The 19,064-nt window shown below is 36.1% G+C and overlaps 1 protein-coding gene across 1 annotated transcript; it reads left to right on the plus strand.

Annotated features, from left to right (window-relative positions):
• The first annotated feature begins 5,454 nt into the window (after nt 1-5,454).
• On the plus strand, nt 5,455-10,338 carry KT1 (potassium transporter 1). Its single transcript, XM_086571627.1, has 9 exons — nt 5,455-5,781; nt 6,518-6,749; nt 7,053-7,298; nt 7,642-7,692; nt 7,787-8,047; nt 8,156-8,208; nt 8,324-8,438; nt 8,516-8,770; nt 8,872-10,338. Exons 1-9 carry the CDS (start codon nt 5,491-5,493, stop codon nt 9,882-9,884), a joined length of 2,517 nt encoding a protein of 838 aa, XP_086427753.1. The 5' UTR covers nt 5,455-5,490; the 3' UTR covers nt 9,885-10,338.
• The last annotated feature ends 8,726 nt before the right edge of the window (nt 10,339-19,064 follow it).

Consider the following 19,064-nt stretch of genomic DNA (forward strand, 5'->3'; position numbering starts at 1 on the left):
GTACTCTCTAAATCATGAGATATAAAGGAGTAGTCGTTTTCGATCCACACTATATAGTTGTACGTTAGCTACTTGAATGCATGTTAGATTGATAAACTACTTACTAATGAAAGTACTAAGTTATCAAAATAGTAGATTAAAGGTATGAAAATAGTAAATAGATGATATGAGAAGAGATTAGAGAGGAGTTAATCTACCATACGACTCGATTGGCTATTAGCTAGTTTAGTCATCGATTCGCCTTTCTTAATCCCTAGCAAACAACCTACATCTCTATAATAATTATCTAACTAGCATGAGAGATTAACATCCCCACAAATCTCTTTGCTGAGGTTTCTAATCTCTAGCCCTTTGTTATGAGTTATATCTTTAGAAACTCACAATAAAGGACTTGAAACTCTATTGCAAAAACAATAAATAACTAAAAACTAATCATCCTCACATGACTTCATAAATCCCCCTCTAATGGAGGTTTTAGCCTTGTGTCATCGGATTATTTATATTAAAATAGTAAAATAATGACATTAAAGTAAAGAGAATAATTGAATTGAAGAACTAAAGACTTTTTATTGATAGGTTCTAATGGAGGCCAAGTTACACTACAACTAATTACTTAACTAAACCTAACTAAAACTAAACTAAACTAATTATAGACTAAGGGGAGGAAGAGAGAATAAATTTAGCCTTAACCCTCTTTATATAGGAAAAGGTTAGAGTTACATTTTCGTGCATGGGCCAAAAAAGGGGACTTTGGGCTTCTAATGTGAGCCCAAAGTCCATTAGGCTAAGTCTAAAGAGGCCATATCTGCTAAAAATTACTTCAGTGCCCTTTTTGTCCACTTTATAGCTCTGATTAGGACAAAGCCGGATCTATTGGAAAACTTATTCAAACGAAGGGTTTTTTTTTACTAAGTTTTCTTAGAATAAATAAAATAAAGATATGAAAATAAGACTGTTTCCTAACTATAATCGATTCCCTCTTAAATTGTATTAATCTTATTATATCGTTAGATCTCCCAAAACTGTTTTCTCCCTGACCGCTTGATATAACAACATAAAAGACCAAGCTGCTTTATTATATAGATATATATATACATTAAAAAATTAATTGCGTTAAAAAAATATAATTTCCAAATTTTAGAATATATCAATATTTCTGTCGGAATTTCACTGTCCTACGTATGAAAGGGTCCCACTGTAAATTTATTTGTGGTGTGAAAAAATGTAAAGTTCGAATTTTAGAATATATCGAGAATATCGCATGGGATTTAGGTTTAAAACTTTTGAAATTTCAGATATGAGATGTGATATGAGATTAGATATGAGATATAATGGTTATTTTAAATTAAGATGATATATGAGATGTGAGATTAGGGGGTGTCAACGGTCTGATTCTTAGTATTGTAAGAACCAATCAATAACCATTTAATTTTACGATTCTGGTTTTTAAAATTGTGGAACCATACCCATAACCATCGGTTGCTAGTGGGTATTTTTGGTTCCGGTTTTTAAGAGATTCACTATTTACACATATTTTTTTATTGGTCTTATTAAAAATGTGTACTAAAAACACAAAAATACCACACGAACGAGTCGATTTTTAAATATTGATATAAGTAATTATGTCATTTAATAATAAGTTAAATAAAATAATATATTTAAATTTGTATGCTATATTTTTATATTATTTATAACATTAAATACAATGAAAACTACATATTACACTAATAAATAAAATTTATTAATATATAAATGAACGTTTTGAGTTTTTATATTATTTATTTTGATATTTTTTATGTTAAAAATACGATAACGTTCGGTTCCGATCCGGTTCCAGTTCTGGTCTGGTTTTTTAGTTTAAAAAACCATTCGGTTTCAGTTCTAGTTCTATATGGTATGGTTTTTTTAGTACCCATTTTTAAACAATTTCTAAAAATAGGAACCGGAACCATAATTTTTTCTACGGTTCCAGTTAAACGGGTGCCCATCAACACCTTTAGTGAGATGAAATATGAGATATGAAATATATTAGTTAATTCTAAATTACATTTGTACTCTTACTTTAATTTAAAAATTCAAATCTAATGTGTACTTGATAGTGTAATATCAATAACTAGATGGGGGCCAAAATAGAAAACAAAATCGTGGAGTTGAAAAGTTATGTTGGTCGGACGATTTTCCCCTCCTATTACAATTTGTTGCTAAAATAACATTCCTAATAATAGATAGACTTTAAGAGTAAAACATGTAATTTCTATTGTAGATTGGCTTTCTCTCTTTATACTAGTGTAAGATATTTATTTGTTTGATTTTTTTTCCTTAATTAGTCAATTTTTTGTATAGGCGTTTAACTGTTTAAGCACTGCTTTATAAAACCTCAAGGTCCAGTCCCTAGTCCCCAGTCCCCACAAACACCACATTATTGATCAATTTTTTTTTTAATGCAGAAAACAGATAAATATATATCCTTCGTCATTTTTTTTCCCGCTAATCTACAATTATCTTTCAAAATATCATTTTGGTTTGCTGGGACCCTTGGAGTCTTGGACTCATAAAATTGATATATTTTAGACTCTGGAAGTTTGGACTTTGGAGAGCATATATGATACGTACAATATATTGGCATATTATCGGGAAAAAAAATACACAATATACTAGCCATTATTGGCCATTTCTAAACTTGAGTTAGGGACTTGGGGCATCTCCGATCGCAGGGGTATAAATAGTATAAAGTGTAAATTTTACCCCCCCTCAAATCTTAAAAAACAAAAGTGTAAAGCGTAGGTAATTTATTTATTAGTGGAAACCAATGTCCACCGAAATTGATACCTAGACTTTTAGTTTGGGACTTCGGAGGTTGGGAGAAGTTCTTTTGCATTTATGTATTTTTTTTTCTATTTATTATTGGCTGATAGTTCCTATATATATATTACGTGATATACGTACAAGTGTACAGCAACAAAAAAGTGCCCTATCGCTAATTTGATCTCTAGCTGCATTCGTGCATCTAAAAGAAAGAGGTGATAGAGTTTAAAACTTCCGATTAATTGAAGGCTCCAATGATGGAGATGGTAGGGCTAGAGGCTCTTATCAACAACAAAAAGGACAGAAGAAAATGTTTCAACAGTCAAAGTAGTCAACACACATAAAAAATATCGCTTTTGGTGGGATTTTTCCTTTTCCTTTTCAGATTTTAGTTTACAAATTTTACGTATCCAAATACCCAAAAGAAAAATCAAACAAGTCATTTTCAAAGTTTCTTATAAGCGGACTTTTATAGCTTTGTCACAATCATTACATCACTTTTCAACACTCACTCCACAACACTCATTCTAATCTGTGGTTGAGAACGGATTATCAACAAATTAAAGATTATGTGCAGGATCTTGGTCTCTTGGTTTGATATTTTCCTATATATCGTCATTTTCTTTGAAGAAACCTTGACCAAACCAGAGAAAAAACGTATGGTGAAGCTTACTTTCATTATTGATGATGAATCTCAAACAAAATGTGATACCATCATAGTTCAAGATTTCGAAATTATCAGAATTCTAAATTTTTCAAAAACCAGAATTTCAAAGGGTATATTTCGAGCATATTTTGAAAATTTCGACCTTTAACATATAATTCTGATTTTTTTAAAGAGAAAATCTACTGTGCACAGAAGAGAGAGAGTGTTGTGGTCAATTGAGGCCACTCATCACAGCAAAAAGTGCGTGTGTATTGCATCACGAAGTATTGTACAAAGGCCCGATTCATCCGTACCGGTGCAGTAGGCGTACTCTATAACTGATATTTTTTTAAAATTGAAATGTTTAGTGAAATTTTGAGATTCCGTTTGAAATCACGAACGATAGATACCATATATTTACCATGCAATCTGTTCGTTCAACACGAATTCATGGATAATCATGAAAAACACTAAAGATTGATTGTTATGTATACAATACTTCCATTTTCTAAATTAGGTAAGAAGATATCAAATCTTCATATCCAGAATTACTCTGACAAAGCAAAACTAATCACATGGACTTATAGTTTTAAGAAAAATTGTTCTTCCTTTCTTCCTTCTAAAATTTAAATACATTGATAGTTGTTGCTATATGTTAACATATATGTTCTAGGATATGTTACATTGTGTGATTGTGAATTCGGTTAAAAATCCAACTTGGCAGAGTTGCAGACTCTTATGGACGAAATCAATCAAAAGTTTCCTGGTAATAATCTTTGCCCTTTCGACCTTTTATTTGTCCAAGTCATTCTAGCCTCTCAAACACCTTCAAGTCTTCAACATTCAAACATTGGCAATGTGCAATGTGGTTTGAGGACCACGGGTGCAATGTGGTTTCATTTGAGACTCTGAGACCGACCAAATAAAAGGAGAGAGATTTTTTTTTTTTTTATTTTTATTTTTATTTTTTTTAAATTAAATTTTTGTTACTTTAAATTACTCTTTTGACAAAGGAATGCTAACAAAAATATATTTATTTGGAGCAGTCTCATACTCTCATCCCCACATTGAACACTTCAGTTTGTTATTTATTTATTTTTGATTGGTAAGTCTATTTTTAAATGAGATTAGTAACTCTTTGATGCTGGCGGCAGGGGTGGATCCAGGATTGCCACTCAAGGGGCTGTCACAACTAACATATACCACAAATATCCAGGATTGCTACTCAAGGGGCTGCTACAACTAACATATACTACAAATATGTTTTTGAGAGGAATTATATACACTATTATAACTAGTATTTTTTTTTCGATGGAAAAGTTGGGTGTGTTGCAGCATACCCCCGCCCCCTATAGATCCGCCCCTGATTGGCGGGGTTTGAGCCTCATACCTCTGGTATCATCACCCAAAAGTTTTACCGACTTCGCTAATCGGCACCTGCAACTGAACACTTTGTTCCAAAGCTCCAATAGCAATGTTACAAGGAGAATGGAAAACTGATATTAATTAAACTCCATTTTCTTAACTTCAAATTCCGTTTTGAAATTGCAACTATACAGTTTTGAAACAAGAATCACATTGTCATTGAAAAATTGTGGTGAAGTGACATTTTTGTCACATATTACGAAAGTTGGTCCTTAGAAAAGCCGAGTACCATATTTATACGGTCAATCGTTTTGAAACACAGTTAGCATTTATCATTAACCACATTACCATATAGAGAATTCAAGAATCAAGATATACATATCTGAAAGATATTATTCTAGGTTTAAGCTTCATCCAAAATGTGTGACTCACCTATTCATCAGTTTTCTGCAATAATATACTTAGTGGGTCAGACCTGAAGCTTTTAGGGAAGGTCCAGTGTATGGTTCATTGCTCATTGCATAAACACTAATTTAACTGTATAGTTCAGAAGCAAATGTGGAGAAAAACTTGTGTTATCTGATAAGCCAGCTAGCAGCACAAGTTTAAAGACTTTTTTTTTAAGATGTGGGGATGGAGAGAGAGACTGAAAGAGAAAGAGAAAGGGGCATTGAATGCATTTCACAACTTCTTTGTACACGCTTTACCTGCTCACTACTTACTACTATTCACTTCCTACATTCTCTAATATTCCAGTCTTTATATTTGACCTTTTTGAAGTCATTCTCTTCTTCAAACTACCAAAAAAGAGTACAGAGTGCAAACAAAACTGTAGTCTCACTCACTCACTCACTCACTCCCTCTTTATACATTTTCAGAACGCTTCTTGTTTTCTGAAGCTAGCTTTTTCAGTCATGAATCCTACTCCATCAGTTGAAACAGTTGAACAAGGCTTTTTACAGCAGGTAAACCTTTTCAGCTTCTTTGTCATTGAGTTTTTGTGCATTTTCTGCAAATCATCATACTTTCTACTCAGTTCCAGGATATATGTGAGCTTTTTCTATTTACTTTTTAAAGAAACTTTTGGAGTGGCTTTATATTATTGTTGTAATGTTTAGGAAGATGGGGTTTCCATAAGAGGTAAGCAAAGTGCACATTGAAGTATCGAACCATAGGAAGGAAACGCAAAGTAGTGATGGATTAGTATTGTTGTTTTGTTTTTAAGAAAATACTTCCTTCCTTGTTTCTTTAGAATGCCTTAGGGATGAGTGGATGACCTCTTTTTCTGCTAAGAAGTTGTGAGTTTTGGTCAAGCATCCATTATATAAGTATACGGTATGCAGTAAATTAATTGGCTTAGATTTCCACCTTTTTTTCCCTGATAGGAATTTTAAATTAAATGTTTATGTATGGATAAATGAAATCCTGGTGAAATATATAATTTTCAATTTGATATTTAATCGAGCTTTGCAGCAAGGATAATATGGTTGTAATGTTTAGATGGATTTCTATAGACATATACATAGTGGTTCATAAGTTAGAGGTTTAGGGTTACAATGTATAATTTTTCGTTGGTTTGATTAAACTTAGTTATTAGATTTTGAGTGCTGAACTTGTCTGTTTTATCAAATAAGCTTCTCTACATTGTTAATCTATCCTATATTTGTGTTGTTTATTAAAACATTTTGTGTCTTGAACCAGAGTTTCAAGAAGCTTTCCCTCACATTGGCTTACCAAAGTCTTGGTGTGGTGTATGGTGATCTCAGTACCTCTCCTCTCTATGTCTACAAGACCGCCTTTTCTGGAAAGTTGAGCCTCCATGAGAACGATGAGGAAGTATATGGGGTGCTTTCTTTTATCTTTTGGACGTTAACTTTCATCCCTCTCTTCAAGTACATCTTCATCGTGATGTCAGCTGATGACAATGGCGAAGGTACCAATCTATCCTCTATCAAATCTTTGTACAGGTTACTCAAAATGAGAATCTATGTTGAGCATGTGCACAAACTAATGGCATTGTGCTGCAGTCTTGAGTCCCAAGGTTAAACACTTTTAACCATTAGAATAAAAGTAGCTTTACTGAGAATATGAGATATATAATCTTATTTCTGGAGAGGTTCTTGCCAAGACTAAAGACCTCAAATTGTGCTAAGGATGCTAGAATTTGAAACTTCAACTATTTAATTTCCAAGTGAAAGAAGGAAAATTAAACCTTCACATTTTGTATATAATGCAGGTGGCATTTTTGCACTGTATTCGCTGCTCTGCAGACATGCAAGACTTTGCATTCTACCCAATCAACAGGCAGCAGATGAAAAGTTGTCGTCGTATGGACTGGATGGATCAGCAGATACATGGCAGAGTTCTGTCCTGAAATCAGTTTTTGAGAAGCATCCAAATTTTCGTAATGGACTGTTAGTCTTTGTTCTCCTGGGGACATGCATGGCAATAGGAGATGGTGTACTCACCCCGGCGATTTCAGGTGACTATCTAATTATTTCTCAATCTTGCTGTTGTAAAATTGAAAGGGGTTTCTTTTGGTTAATATAGATTTCCCTGATTTAAAAGCTTGATGTCGTAGGAGTGGTTTATTGTTTCATGAGTTGTTTTAGATGCCACAGCTTTTGCAAAATTCTCCAATTTTTCTTTATGCTTTAAACTAATAAAAGATATCTGAATCAATCTCTCACAAAGTAAGAATCTCAACTTTGTTAGTATGGCTGCACCTCATTCTAGTTTTGAGGGGGTATGTTAGTATTTGCAACACGTTTGTTCCTTTACGACATATGCATACTGAAAAGAGATGTTAACTGCTTCCATTTCAGTTCTTTCAGCAGTTTCAGGAATTAGAATTAAAGCAACAGAACTTCATGAGAGTAAGTAATCCATTATCCCCTTCCTTTTCTTATCTTTATTTCTGGACTCAACTCTGTTAGTATGAATTAATATTTTTTTCTTCTTCTCCCCCAGATTATGTTGTGGCGATCTCATGTGTCCTTCTAGTGGGGCTCTTCTCTCTTCAACATTATGGGACACACAAAGTTGCCTTCTTATTTGCACCTATTGTCACTGCATGGCTTATATGTATTAGCGCCATTGGTATATATAACATATTCCAGTGGAATCCGTGTATATATCGTGCTCTTTCTCCGGCCTATATGTTTAGGTTTCTTAAAAGCACTGGAGTTGAAGGTTGGGTGTCACTTGGGGGAGTGGTTCTCTCCATTACAGGTGTCTTAAAACTTCATACATGATTTTTGAGTTGGTAGCATAATTCTCAATAGATAGGAAAGTTGTATAGGGACACTTGTCTGATCCCTAGAGAACAATCCATCTCAGGTGCGGAGACCATGTTTGCTGCTCTGGGTCATTTCTCTCCTGCTTCAATCAAGGTATATTCTTGTGGTAGTATGAATGTATGATCAGTAGCATTGACAATAAGCCTATAATACAAAGAGAGAAGCATGCTTCTCAAAGGTGAACTAACAGTTTATCTTCAAATGTCAGATCACTTTCACATTTCTAGTGTACCCCTGCTTGGTTCTTGCTTATATGGGTGAAGCTGCATTCCTTTCCAGACACCATGAAGATCTTCAGAGAAGCTTCTATAAAGCTATCCCAGGCAAGAAATACTGGAGAACCCCTTCATCTTACCCTGTATTCCACCTCTGTATTTAATTTCATTATCTCGCTATGCAGAACCTGTATTTTGGCCAGTATTCGTAGTTGCCACTCTTGCAGCAATAGTGGGAAGTCAGGCCGTTATATCCGCGACATTCTCTATGGTTAGCCAGTGCTGTGCACTGAACTGCTTCCCTCGCGTGAAGATTGTTCACACTTCTAGTAAAATATTTGGCCAGATATATATCCCAGAGATCAACTGGATTCTCATGTGCCTATGTTTAGCTGTGACGATTGGATTAAGAGACACAAACATGATGGGCCATGCTTATGGTGCGTACCTAAAGTAATCTTTAAAATGTTCCTTCTCTGTATTCATTTCTTTGGCGCATATGTTTTGTGAACTGAGGGCGACCATTTTTTTTGATTTGCAGGGCTTGCGGTGACAACAGTAATGTTTGTGACAACTTGCTTGATGAGTATGGTGATGATAATTGTGTGGAAGCAAAGTATTGCGGCTTGTGTGGCATTTTTAGTGTTTTTCGGGTCTATTGAGCTCTTGTACATCTCAGCATCCTTCGTCAAGGTTCCAGAAGGGGGGTGGATCCCTCTTGCATTGTCTTTGATAATCGTGGGCATCATGTATGTTTGGAATTATGGTACACTGAAGAAGCATCAATTTGATGTAGAGAACAAGGTTTCAATGAAGAGAATAGTGGCTTTAGGGCCTAGCCTTGGCATGGTCCGAGTCCCGGGTGTAGGACTAGTATACACCAATGTTGTGACAGGAGTGCCAGCTGTTTTCGGGCATTTTGTGACAAACTTGCCTGCATTCCACCAGGTCTTAGTGTTTGTGTGCATCAAATCTGTCCAAGTTCCTTATGTTGGAGAAACGGAACGTTTCCTCATAGGCAGGGTTGGTGCAAAAGAGTACGGCATGTTCCGGTGTATTGTCAGATATGGCTACAAGGATCTACAACAGGAAAATTATGATTTTGAGAATAGATTAGTAGATATGATTGTAAAATTTGTAGAGATGGAAGGAGAAGAAGACATGTTGGGTCCAATGACTAAAGCACGTGAGGAGTTTGAAACATCTGATGGTGACACCTTTGATTATCCAAGGCCCATGTTAACCTATCCAAATCATGGACTGAACATAGTGCAGTCTTTATCCAGTTCCCAAGTGTCAAAACCCGGGAATGAACTTGCAGAGAATTCTTTTTACAAAGAGGAGTCTGCTCAAATTCTGAAAGCTAAGGAGTGTGGAGTGGCTTACATTCTGGGTCACTCCTATGCAAAGGCAAAAAAGTCATCCTCCTTCCTCAAGAGATTTGCAATAAATGCCGTCTATGCTTTTCTATGCAAGAATTGTAGGGGGCCTGATGTTGTTCTAAGCGTGCCTCACACATCTTTGATGGAAGTCGGTATGGTCTACTATGTCTAACTTGTACAAGAAGTACCATTCTACAAAATGGCATTGCCTCTGTACTGCTTAATCAGCAGGGTCAAAAGGAGAAACTAATATGGCTATGACAAGATGGACTTCCTGGTTCTGAAAAGAAGGCCTGAGGTTCAGAACCATAAATATGATTAAGCTGCCTGACCACATACACTTCCTATATTTCATAGGTAAGCTCTCTGTTAGTGCACTTGTATGTATAGAATTATAGATGTAAAAAAAAGTAATAGAAAGAGGAAAAAGAGAGAAGGGAAAAGCCTAACATAGCTGAGCACTGTAGAAGGAAACTAGAAGTGATAAAATCCTAGAATTTTCTTTTAACGTGGATGATGAAATTTGGTTAACGTTTTTATTAGAATCTGGCAGTGGCCAGTGTATAGTATCAAAACCTTATTTTGCCTTTTTGTAATTGATGGTCGTATTGTTGGCCTTCATACTATGTCCGAGAGAATGAGGACCCCTCTCATCTGTGCGATTCTTTGGGATCTTAACAGAGAACTGAGGTAAGATTCTGATGGGTATTGCGATCATGGCGATGTACATATCACAGAATGCTTTCTAAATTGGATTACACTAGTATACCGTAAAACGGTGGAGCCGAACGTAGAAGAGGAAAGAGAAAAATGTATGAACCAAAAATGTACTCTGCGACTTTACATGTCCCACTGGAGCATAGTTAGTTCTTTGGTACACACCTTGAAACTGTTTACACACAAACGTGGCCTGAGATTTCTACCGGTCCACTCACCTCTCCTACTGAGATCTCCTCTTTTCTTTATTCTCTCCTCTTCTTATACTGCGGATCCTTCTCTGTTCCCCTCCGTTGGTTGCACTTTCCATCCAACATCCGTTGACCTTCCCTGTGGCCTCATGTGCACCTAGCATAATTAGGGTATTGCTAATGTGCTACCCTGCTGTCTGTCGTTCCGTCCTTATTATGCATCAGGGTTAGAAGACATGGAATCTTCTTTGGAGAGAGATGGGGTGTTTTAGTGTCAAGTGGAGAAAAAAGAAAATGTGTTCGTGATGAAGCGGACAGATGGACAAATGTGTTTAGGCGTCCCTAGCCCAAGACTCACTTCGTTCGGGATGGAAAAATCATTGATCAAATAGCAATTTCGTTTAGATTGAAGCCTGAATGGACCTTATTTGAAACTTCACCTTGTAAAACTGGTCAGTCCTGAGTGATTAAACGCTTACCTATTCTATATTTTTTTCGATAGAAAAGACATTTCCATTAATCACATCTGAAGAGAGCAGTGTCTACAAAGAGGGGTGGAGGAGGCCTACTGCCTACATATTTCATTTAAAATCAGAAAATAAACTGCTAAGATTTAAGATAGAATTGACAATGTTCAGAGATTGCCATTTTGATGGTGTCTTGTGGTCACTGATTGTGTCAATGACCTTCCTATTATCCCCTTGTACTAGGATATGATTCAGCTCCAGTCTTTGAGCTAATTTCAAAGCAACTTCGGAAGCCAAGAATTCAGCTTGTTCAACACTAATAGCTTGAAATTTTGAGTATGCAGCAGCCATAATCCGTCCATGTTGGTAGGGATGTCCAAACGGGTACCCTACCCGGCCCGAACCCGATTTTTAAAGGTTTTGAACGGAAAACGGGTTACCCGGCCCGCCCTATTCTTTGGTCAAGGGTCGGGTTCGGGTTCCCGGTGGAGAGGTATTTGTTAGATACATGTGACCAAACCCTACCCTAACCCTATATTTTCGCATTTTGCTTCGGGTTCTCTCATGAAACATCGGATTTGCGGTTTAGGGTTATTATCATGGTAAAACCCCAAATATATGAAATAAAAGAATATTAAATCTCTTCATCGAACGTCATTTTCGGTTATTAGATCTCATCCCGAAAAACTCTTTTCATCTAATTAATCAAAAGCCATCTTCTTTTATTGGATTTGATCTGCTTTAACTTTAACATCGTAAACCCAATAAATACCATCAAAGATTCAAAACACAAGGATTGCATTTTTGAAAAGCAAAAAAAGAAGAAAAGTAAACTCATAAAAGCAAAAATTCCAAGACAATAACTTCGATAAGATTGATGGTTTTGGGAGTTTAAAACACGTGGTGGTGTGAATCGACTTTGATTTGATGATAAGATTGATGGCTTTTGGGAGTTTCGGTTTGAACTTGTGGTGGTGTGAATCCGACTTTAACAAATAAGGAAGGATCGATTTGCTTTCGACCTTGGTGACCACATTTAGAAAGAGATATTTGAAAAGGTGCCGCAAATTTTCTCCATGTGAATGCAAACTTAGCAAAGACTATCAAACCCACCAATCTTGGGTTCATCATGAACGTGTGATTGGGTTGTCTTGTTCTTGGGAGTTGTTGGAGGAATAGAAGAAGAGTAAGTGGTAAATTCGGTTCAAAGGTAATTTGTCTTGAAGACCAAAAAAATTGTAAATAGTAATGAAAAAGTAAAAGTTTGTTGAAGATAAATAGATAATAAATGAAAATATAGTTGTTGGGAATTATGGTCCGGTTCGGGTTCGGGTTTTGGTGGGCATTTTACCCTATATAACCGGGTTTTGGGTTCGGTTCTGGAAAATCCTTGCGATATGGTTTAACGGCTTTTTAACCCTTTTAACGGGTTTAGGGCCAAATTATCGGGTCGGGTTCGGTCGGTCCGGTTTAGATAGTGTGACCAAACCCGACCCTATGTATTTCGTCCGGTTCGGGTTCGGGTTTTGTCTGCTCGGGCGTTCGTTTTCAATAAATATAACCATATAGCGGTTTTTTTCGGTTTTGGGCGGGTTTTTTATGCCCCATAATCGTTTCCAATGGACATCCCTACATGTTGGTCTCTACATATTGCTACTGCAGTTCCACTGTTTCTCAATCTAAGGAAAGAGGCATCAAAAGTAATTTTTTTGCTCCTGTATAGTCATCTGCTAGAGCATGTTGTAAGAATATTTGTATCAAACAGCAATTAGAGTAGAACGGATGAAATTAGATAGGACGAACAAATGAACAAACCAAGGGGGATATAATTCCCATATGATTTTGGTCAATCATCGATAAAGGATCATTAAAGGAAAGATTTCGCCTCTTCCACTAGTGCAGAAAAACTACAATGATGTCTTCTCCTCACAGGATTCAATGGTTATAGAAGGCTGGTTTTGCACTAATTAGATTCAATGGGTTCAATGGTCAATGGTTGCAAAACGTATATATACATCAGGAGGCTGTTTAGAGCCAATGAGAAGATTTACCAAGAGGTTGCTAACCCACTTAACATCATCACATGCCTTTTCTAAGGCGATTAGCTTGGATGATATCCAAGACACTCAATTTCCACCAAGTGTAAACACATCAACATTACTGGATCCAATTTATAACACATTACCCTTCCAACAATGATGGAAATCTACTAAATATAAGTCCATAATTAATAATTAATGACTCCGCTATAGTACTTGGATAATTTGACAATATACATCCAATATTTCTTATTGGGTTATCAACTCAGTATGTCATTAATGTAGGCAGTGTCATGTCTCACATATATAATCCATCAAATACAATAAGTTATCAATGATATTGACATATTTAGTATGAGAAACACAAATAGATTATTTTTCATAAGATGAATATTTGCCACAGGAGGTGTTAACACATGTTTACTATCATAATACCCATACTTTTCAATGAAAAATATTTATACTAAGTGTTATAACAACATAATGAGACTAACATGAGTTTTAATTCCTATATTCACCAGTCATTCAATTCTGTAATGCCTGAAATTTCCCTATACCATTCGGCCGGTCTGGTTTAAGGTACGTTGTGGGCTACAACCATATTTAAATGTCAACATCTTGACAACTGAATATAGCAGTTACAGAAATGAGATAAAACAACATAATTAACTATAATATCACTAATGACAGTCTATATGTGTCTCAATAGGAAATTCTCGATCTGTCTCATAAACATTCTCAATGCTAGCACGTACTCATGATATTAAATCATCTAAACAAAAATAGATTAACACATATATGTCTTACTTTACCCTAAAGAAAGTACATATCTTTATCAACATCGTTATTTTGATATCCACAAGACACCAACATACTGTCGAATTTCTCATGCCATTTATAAGCATTTGTATCAACTCATTCAAAGATTTAACTAAATTGTATACCTTAAGCGCATCACCTGGTACTACTTGGTACTGTAGTTCCTCAAGTTGATCCATATAATTTTCTTCATCAAGATTGTCGTACTACAATTTTTTTTTAGAAAGCCACTTGATGAATAAAATTGTGGATCACAACTACTCAACTAGAGTCTTTAGAATTCTGAAGAAGAAATTCTAGTTACATGAGCAAAGTTCCAAAATAGTATTAGTCTTGTATTTTGCAATACAACTATCACATTTTAACCTATATATCCCCCAAGAAGTAGATTAACTATCTCCCTTTAATGATTGTGTAAATTAAGAGGAGTTGTACCCTTAAAAAAAAGGACATTTCTCATAAATAGACAACATCTTTATAGGTTAATGAATCTTTTTTAAAAAACATGTAAACGTCATCACCATGAATGGTGGATGTACTCACTGATAGTCTTCCAAATTTCTTGTTAAGAAATTATGGGATTTTCTTTTTGTAGTTCATTATGAACATTCAACCACTCAATGCCAATTTCACAGAAAACACAATTTCAAATAAATTAACATATAAAACATTCAATAATAGTGTGGTATCTGCAAGATTGTTATCACTCATGACAACTGAAAACAAGCATCACTATTATGAGTTTAACCAATGAACATCTAATAGATAGTTCTAGGTCTCAAAAAATACATATTTTAGATTCATTCACAATAGCCTTGGTAAGGCACCCCCCCACATTTTGAAGCATTTTTTGGATAGGCCCAAGACTTTTCCATACTTTGTAGGTTAGTATCTTTCCAGTTATCTTGTGAGGTAAACAATGGTAAAATACTATTATGCATGTGAGTCATAACCCCCCACAGTTCAATATATGGTTACTCAACATAATCAAATTTACATGCAAAATACATTATACCACAAACACTAAAAGAAACTACAATAATAATATGCACTCTTATAACAAGAATATACGTTACCTAAGTCTATGATTATGGATCATATTAAACATAGTCATATTATGTTCATACTATCTATATGAAAGGAAATCCACAAATGATTCTAATGAATTGAATCTTAAGGAAAGATTTTTGTAGTAGAACAAAGGAGAGTGCTTTAATACGGCAATCAAAAGATAAGTCTTTTACAGATTTCACCCCTTCCACTGGTGTAGAAAGGCTACAATGACGTCTTCTCCTCACAGAATCCAATGGTTATATAAGGTTGGTTTTGCACTAATCAGACTTCTCTCTAGAACGGTGTAATAACTCTCTCTAGCGGCTGATAGTAAGAAGAGAAGGAGAAGCTAAGGTTTTGTTTGTACGAGATCTGTTTCTGTAAGTATATGTAATCTGGACGCACAGTCTTGGTTATATAGAGAGTCACAGTTGGTTTCCAAAAATAGAATAGGAAACCTACTAGAAACAGAAATCCGAAACTTGCTCCAAAATCAAAACAAGTTTAGGCAATAGCCAAGCCACTACCCACTAACAAGGTTAGTAGTGGCCAGGCAATGTGGGACTATATCTTCAATTCCAAGCACAAAAGTGGAGAGAACACTCAATGTTCTCCACCTCCACTTTTCTCACTCTTAAGTAGATTGAAATACAACAAAGAGATTCCAACACATGTTGCACTCCATCAGTGTCTTGTCTATGTGCTTCAGTTTCAGGTCCCAAATCTGAGTAAGCTGTAAGAGTGTTTTGCCAAGACATCTTGGCAGATTGCCAGATGTTTGACCATGCCATAGGTTTTCTCTCCATTTTTACTTTGTTTCCATGCATCCATATTTCATACAGAAGGATAGAACAATACATATTTCTTTCCCAAAACACATCTTCTAGACTAGTGTACCATTCCATCAGTAAATCTATAAATTGTCTGTACGTAGTAACAACCAACATATCAATATTCATGCATGCAAGAGAGGCAAACCAAACCACTTTGACCCATTCACAGTCCGCAGAAACCACATGAGGCATCCCCTTTAAATATCTTTTGAAGTAGGCAATCCCCTGTTGCCAAACCATTTACATACAACTTCCACATGAACTGTTGAACTTTAGCTACTACCTTAAGGTTCCAAATCCTCATGAGGGTGGTTGGGAGCTGGTTAGAGCAGGATCCAATGGTGGTTTCTTTACAGATGGCTGCATGTGCAGTTTTAACAGAAAAAACTCCATTTTTGCTGCCTAACCAGATGAGTTTATCACAAGAGACATTAGGTCTAATGATGGTAGATGAGATGAGGTGATGTATTGGGTTAGGAAACAAATCTCCTATCCTATTAAGATTCCAAGTCCTAGTACCAGGAAGGATGAGGTGGTTAACCTTAAAGTTCTGAAGGTTATGATCATGGTTCTGGGAATCTTGAAGTAAAATAGGTTTGTTATTTAGGGTTAACCAAGGGTCAGAAAGAATGGATATGGAGAACCCATCCCCAACAGCCCAGAGAATGTTATCTTGAAAGGTCTTGATATGTTGACATATACTCCTCTAGAAAAAAGAACAATCCTGCGGTAGATTATATAGATCCTTATGCTGCCACCATTTCCTATAGACTGTTTTGAGAAAACATGCCCAGAGAGATTGGTTGTCAGTATAGAGCCTCCATAGGTGCTTTGATCGAGAGCGCGCATGGCTGCATTCATATTTCTAGTTGTTCTGAAACTCAACCTCCCAATCTTTTTGTTAAACATAGTTTCTCCCAACTAACAGTGTGACAAGACTTACCTTGAGTACCGAGTTATCAGTTTTTTCCCCATAAATCTGAGTTATCAGTTTATCTCCAAATGTTTTAGTTATTAGCACAACATTTTTGAATCGGGACCTCCGTGGGCCAATGGAAGTCAATGAATGGCTCTCTAATGGCAGAGCCATTGGATGGTGTAGTACATGGTTGGTTCTGGGTAGTCAGCAAGGGTCCCGTAGCTAGTAAAGGTACTTGCTGCAATTACCTGAACAACCTTTCCATGTACGTTCTTGTGGAGAGAGTTGGGATGTGAATCGGGCTGCATTCTATACCAACTTATTCAACAGCAGCTTGCTGGTAAATCTAACTGTTAAATGGTTTCAGTTTTCTTTGCAGATTGCCTCTGCTACCAAAATTCTTTCTTATCAAAACGTTGATGTCCTAAACCCACAAAAGATTTGATTGGATTTGGCTTTATGAGTTTATGACATGACTTGAAAATCGAACATAACTATCGGCAAGTTGGGACTTCCATTTCAAACCCGGCCCTTAATGAAAAGTGAAACCTACGAACCTTCCAAAAATTCGTTATTTTCTTCACCGTCTGGTTATGACTTTTTGACGTGTAGTTTAATGATTTCTTTTTAGAACAACTGTTGCAAGAGATCAACAAGTTTCCACAGAACTTTACTATTCAAGTAAAAATTCTGTTTATTTAGGAGAACTAGTGGATCAGTGGATGTAATAATAATCCAACAAGTTGGTGTATAAGTGCATACTGCTATCCAATTGTAGTTCCGAGTTTTTATTGAGTTAAATGATGAAAACTAGACAATGTCGGCATCACTGCACATACCAAAACCATGTTAGTTTTCTTCGACGAAAATTTTATATGAATAAACTCTTTTGAACAAACCCTCTTGAACAACCTGATGTGGCAACTACAACACTCGTCAAGTTGCAAAACGGTTAAAAAAAAAAAAACCGAACTCAATCTTCATGGCGCATAACTCAAACACAGTTTTTATGGCGCGTAACCCCCATTCTCTCTCCCTATACCTTCAACCCTTTATCTTCATTGAACCATGTGTTGGCTTTATCCCTCATATGAGGAGGAAAGGATTTCATTATGTGTGGAAATGTCGAGGCGACGACCAGCGACCAGTTAATTTGACCAAAAGGCGATCAGCCCCATCATTGTAGAAGACTTCTAGTACTTTCAGCGCGACCCGTGCTCGACTTGGTCTTGCCCGAGGCGCGACCTGTGCCCAAGTTTATTTTCAGAAGAAATTGGGACCGCGAGTTTCCAATAAGAGTTAGAGTTTTTGGCAAAACCTAACACCCATAAAAACACACGGCCGACACAAAAAAGTCGAGAAAACCCAATCTTGAAAGCTATCAAGATTGAGAGATAACCTTTACGAGAGAGACAACCACCAGAAGAGATAAAAGAGTGATTTAGTAAGGTGAAGAGACTGAAAGGAGAGATTGTAATCTTCCTTCCCACTTTATAAATGACTAGCTCTTGTGGAAGTAGGCACCATTGGCCGAACCACGATATATCTTTGTGTTGTGGTATGCGTTTAATTCTGCTTTACATTATTATTTGTTGTTAATAGTTATTTAACAAGTTGGGCATGTTAGTATAGGTTGTAGTTGATATTTAGAATTTGTTTGGAGTTGAAGTGAGTTCAAATATAAGTTATCTGTGTAGTTGGGGAATCGATTGGTATTGGTATAAACCCCAACAAGTGGTATCGGAGCCTTGGTTAGATTAGCCTAGGGTGTTATCCAAATCTTGGTTGGAAGGTGTTTGACAAAATTCCTGAGAGAAAATTTGAGTTTAAATAACTTGTAGAAATGGACAAATCCGTGAACACTTGCATGACGAATTTGAATAGGAAGAACTACACCATCTGGAAAGCCAAGATGGAAGACTTGCTATACTGCAAGGACTTAGCACTACCCATTGAGAATGGGGAATAAAACCGAAAAAAAGATGAGGATTTTGAGTGGAAAAAGCTTGACAGAAAAGCAATTAGATACATTCGACAGTGGATTGACGACAATGTCTTTCACCATGTGTCTCAAGAGACTACAGCCTTCAGTTTGTGGAAGAAACTCGAAGACCTTTATGAGAGGAAGTCGGGTGGAAACAAAGTCTTTGGTCGTTAAAGTTTTTGAACCGCGGCGTACTAAGAAGGTTCTTCAATGTCTGGGCATCTTAACGAATTACAGAATACCATCAATTAGATGCATTTGATAAAGATTGATTTGGGAGACGAAGTTGAGACTTTGTTTCTATTAGGCTCTCTACTCGAAAGTTGGGAG

This window comes from Coptis chinensis, chromosome 7 (assembly GCF_015680905.1).
Source record: "Coptis chinensis isolate HL-2020 chromosome 7, ASM1568090v1, whole genome shotgun sequence".
Classification (NCBI taxonomy): Eukaryota; Viridiplantae; Streptophyta; class Magnoliopsida; order Ranunculales; family Ranunculaceae; genus Coptis; species Coptis chinensis.

Excerpts from the sequence above, each read along its gene's own strand:
- KT1 (XM_086571627.1), top strand. The coding sequence starts at position 5,491 with ATGCATTTCACAACTTCTTTGTACACGCTTTACCTGCTCACTACTTAC. Across the intron at positions 8,209-8,323 it reads TCTCTCCTGCTTCAATCAAG|ATCACTTTCACATTTCTAGT; the intron begins GTATATTCTTGT and ends TTCAAATGTCAG. Across the intron at positions 8,771-8,871 it reads CATGATGGGCCATGCTTATG|GGCTTGCGGTGACAACAGTA; the intron begins GTGCGTACCTAA and ends TTTGATTTGCAG.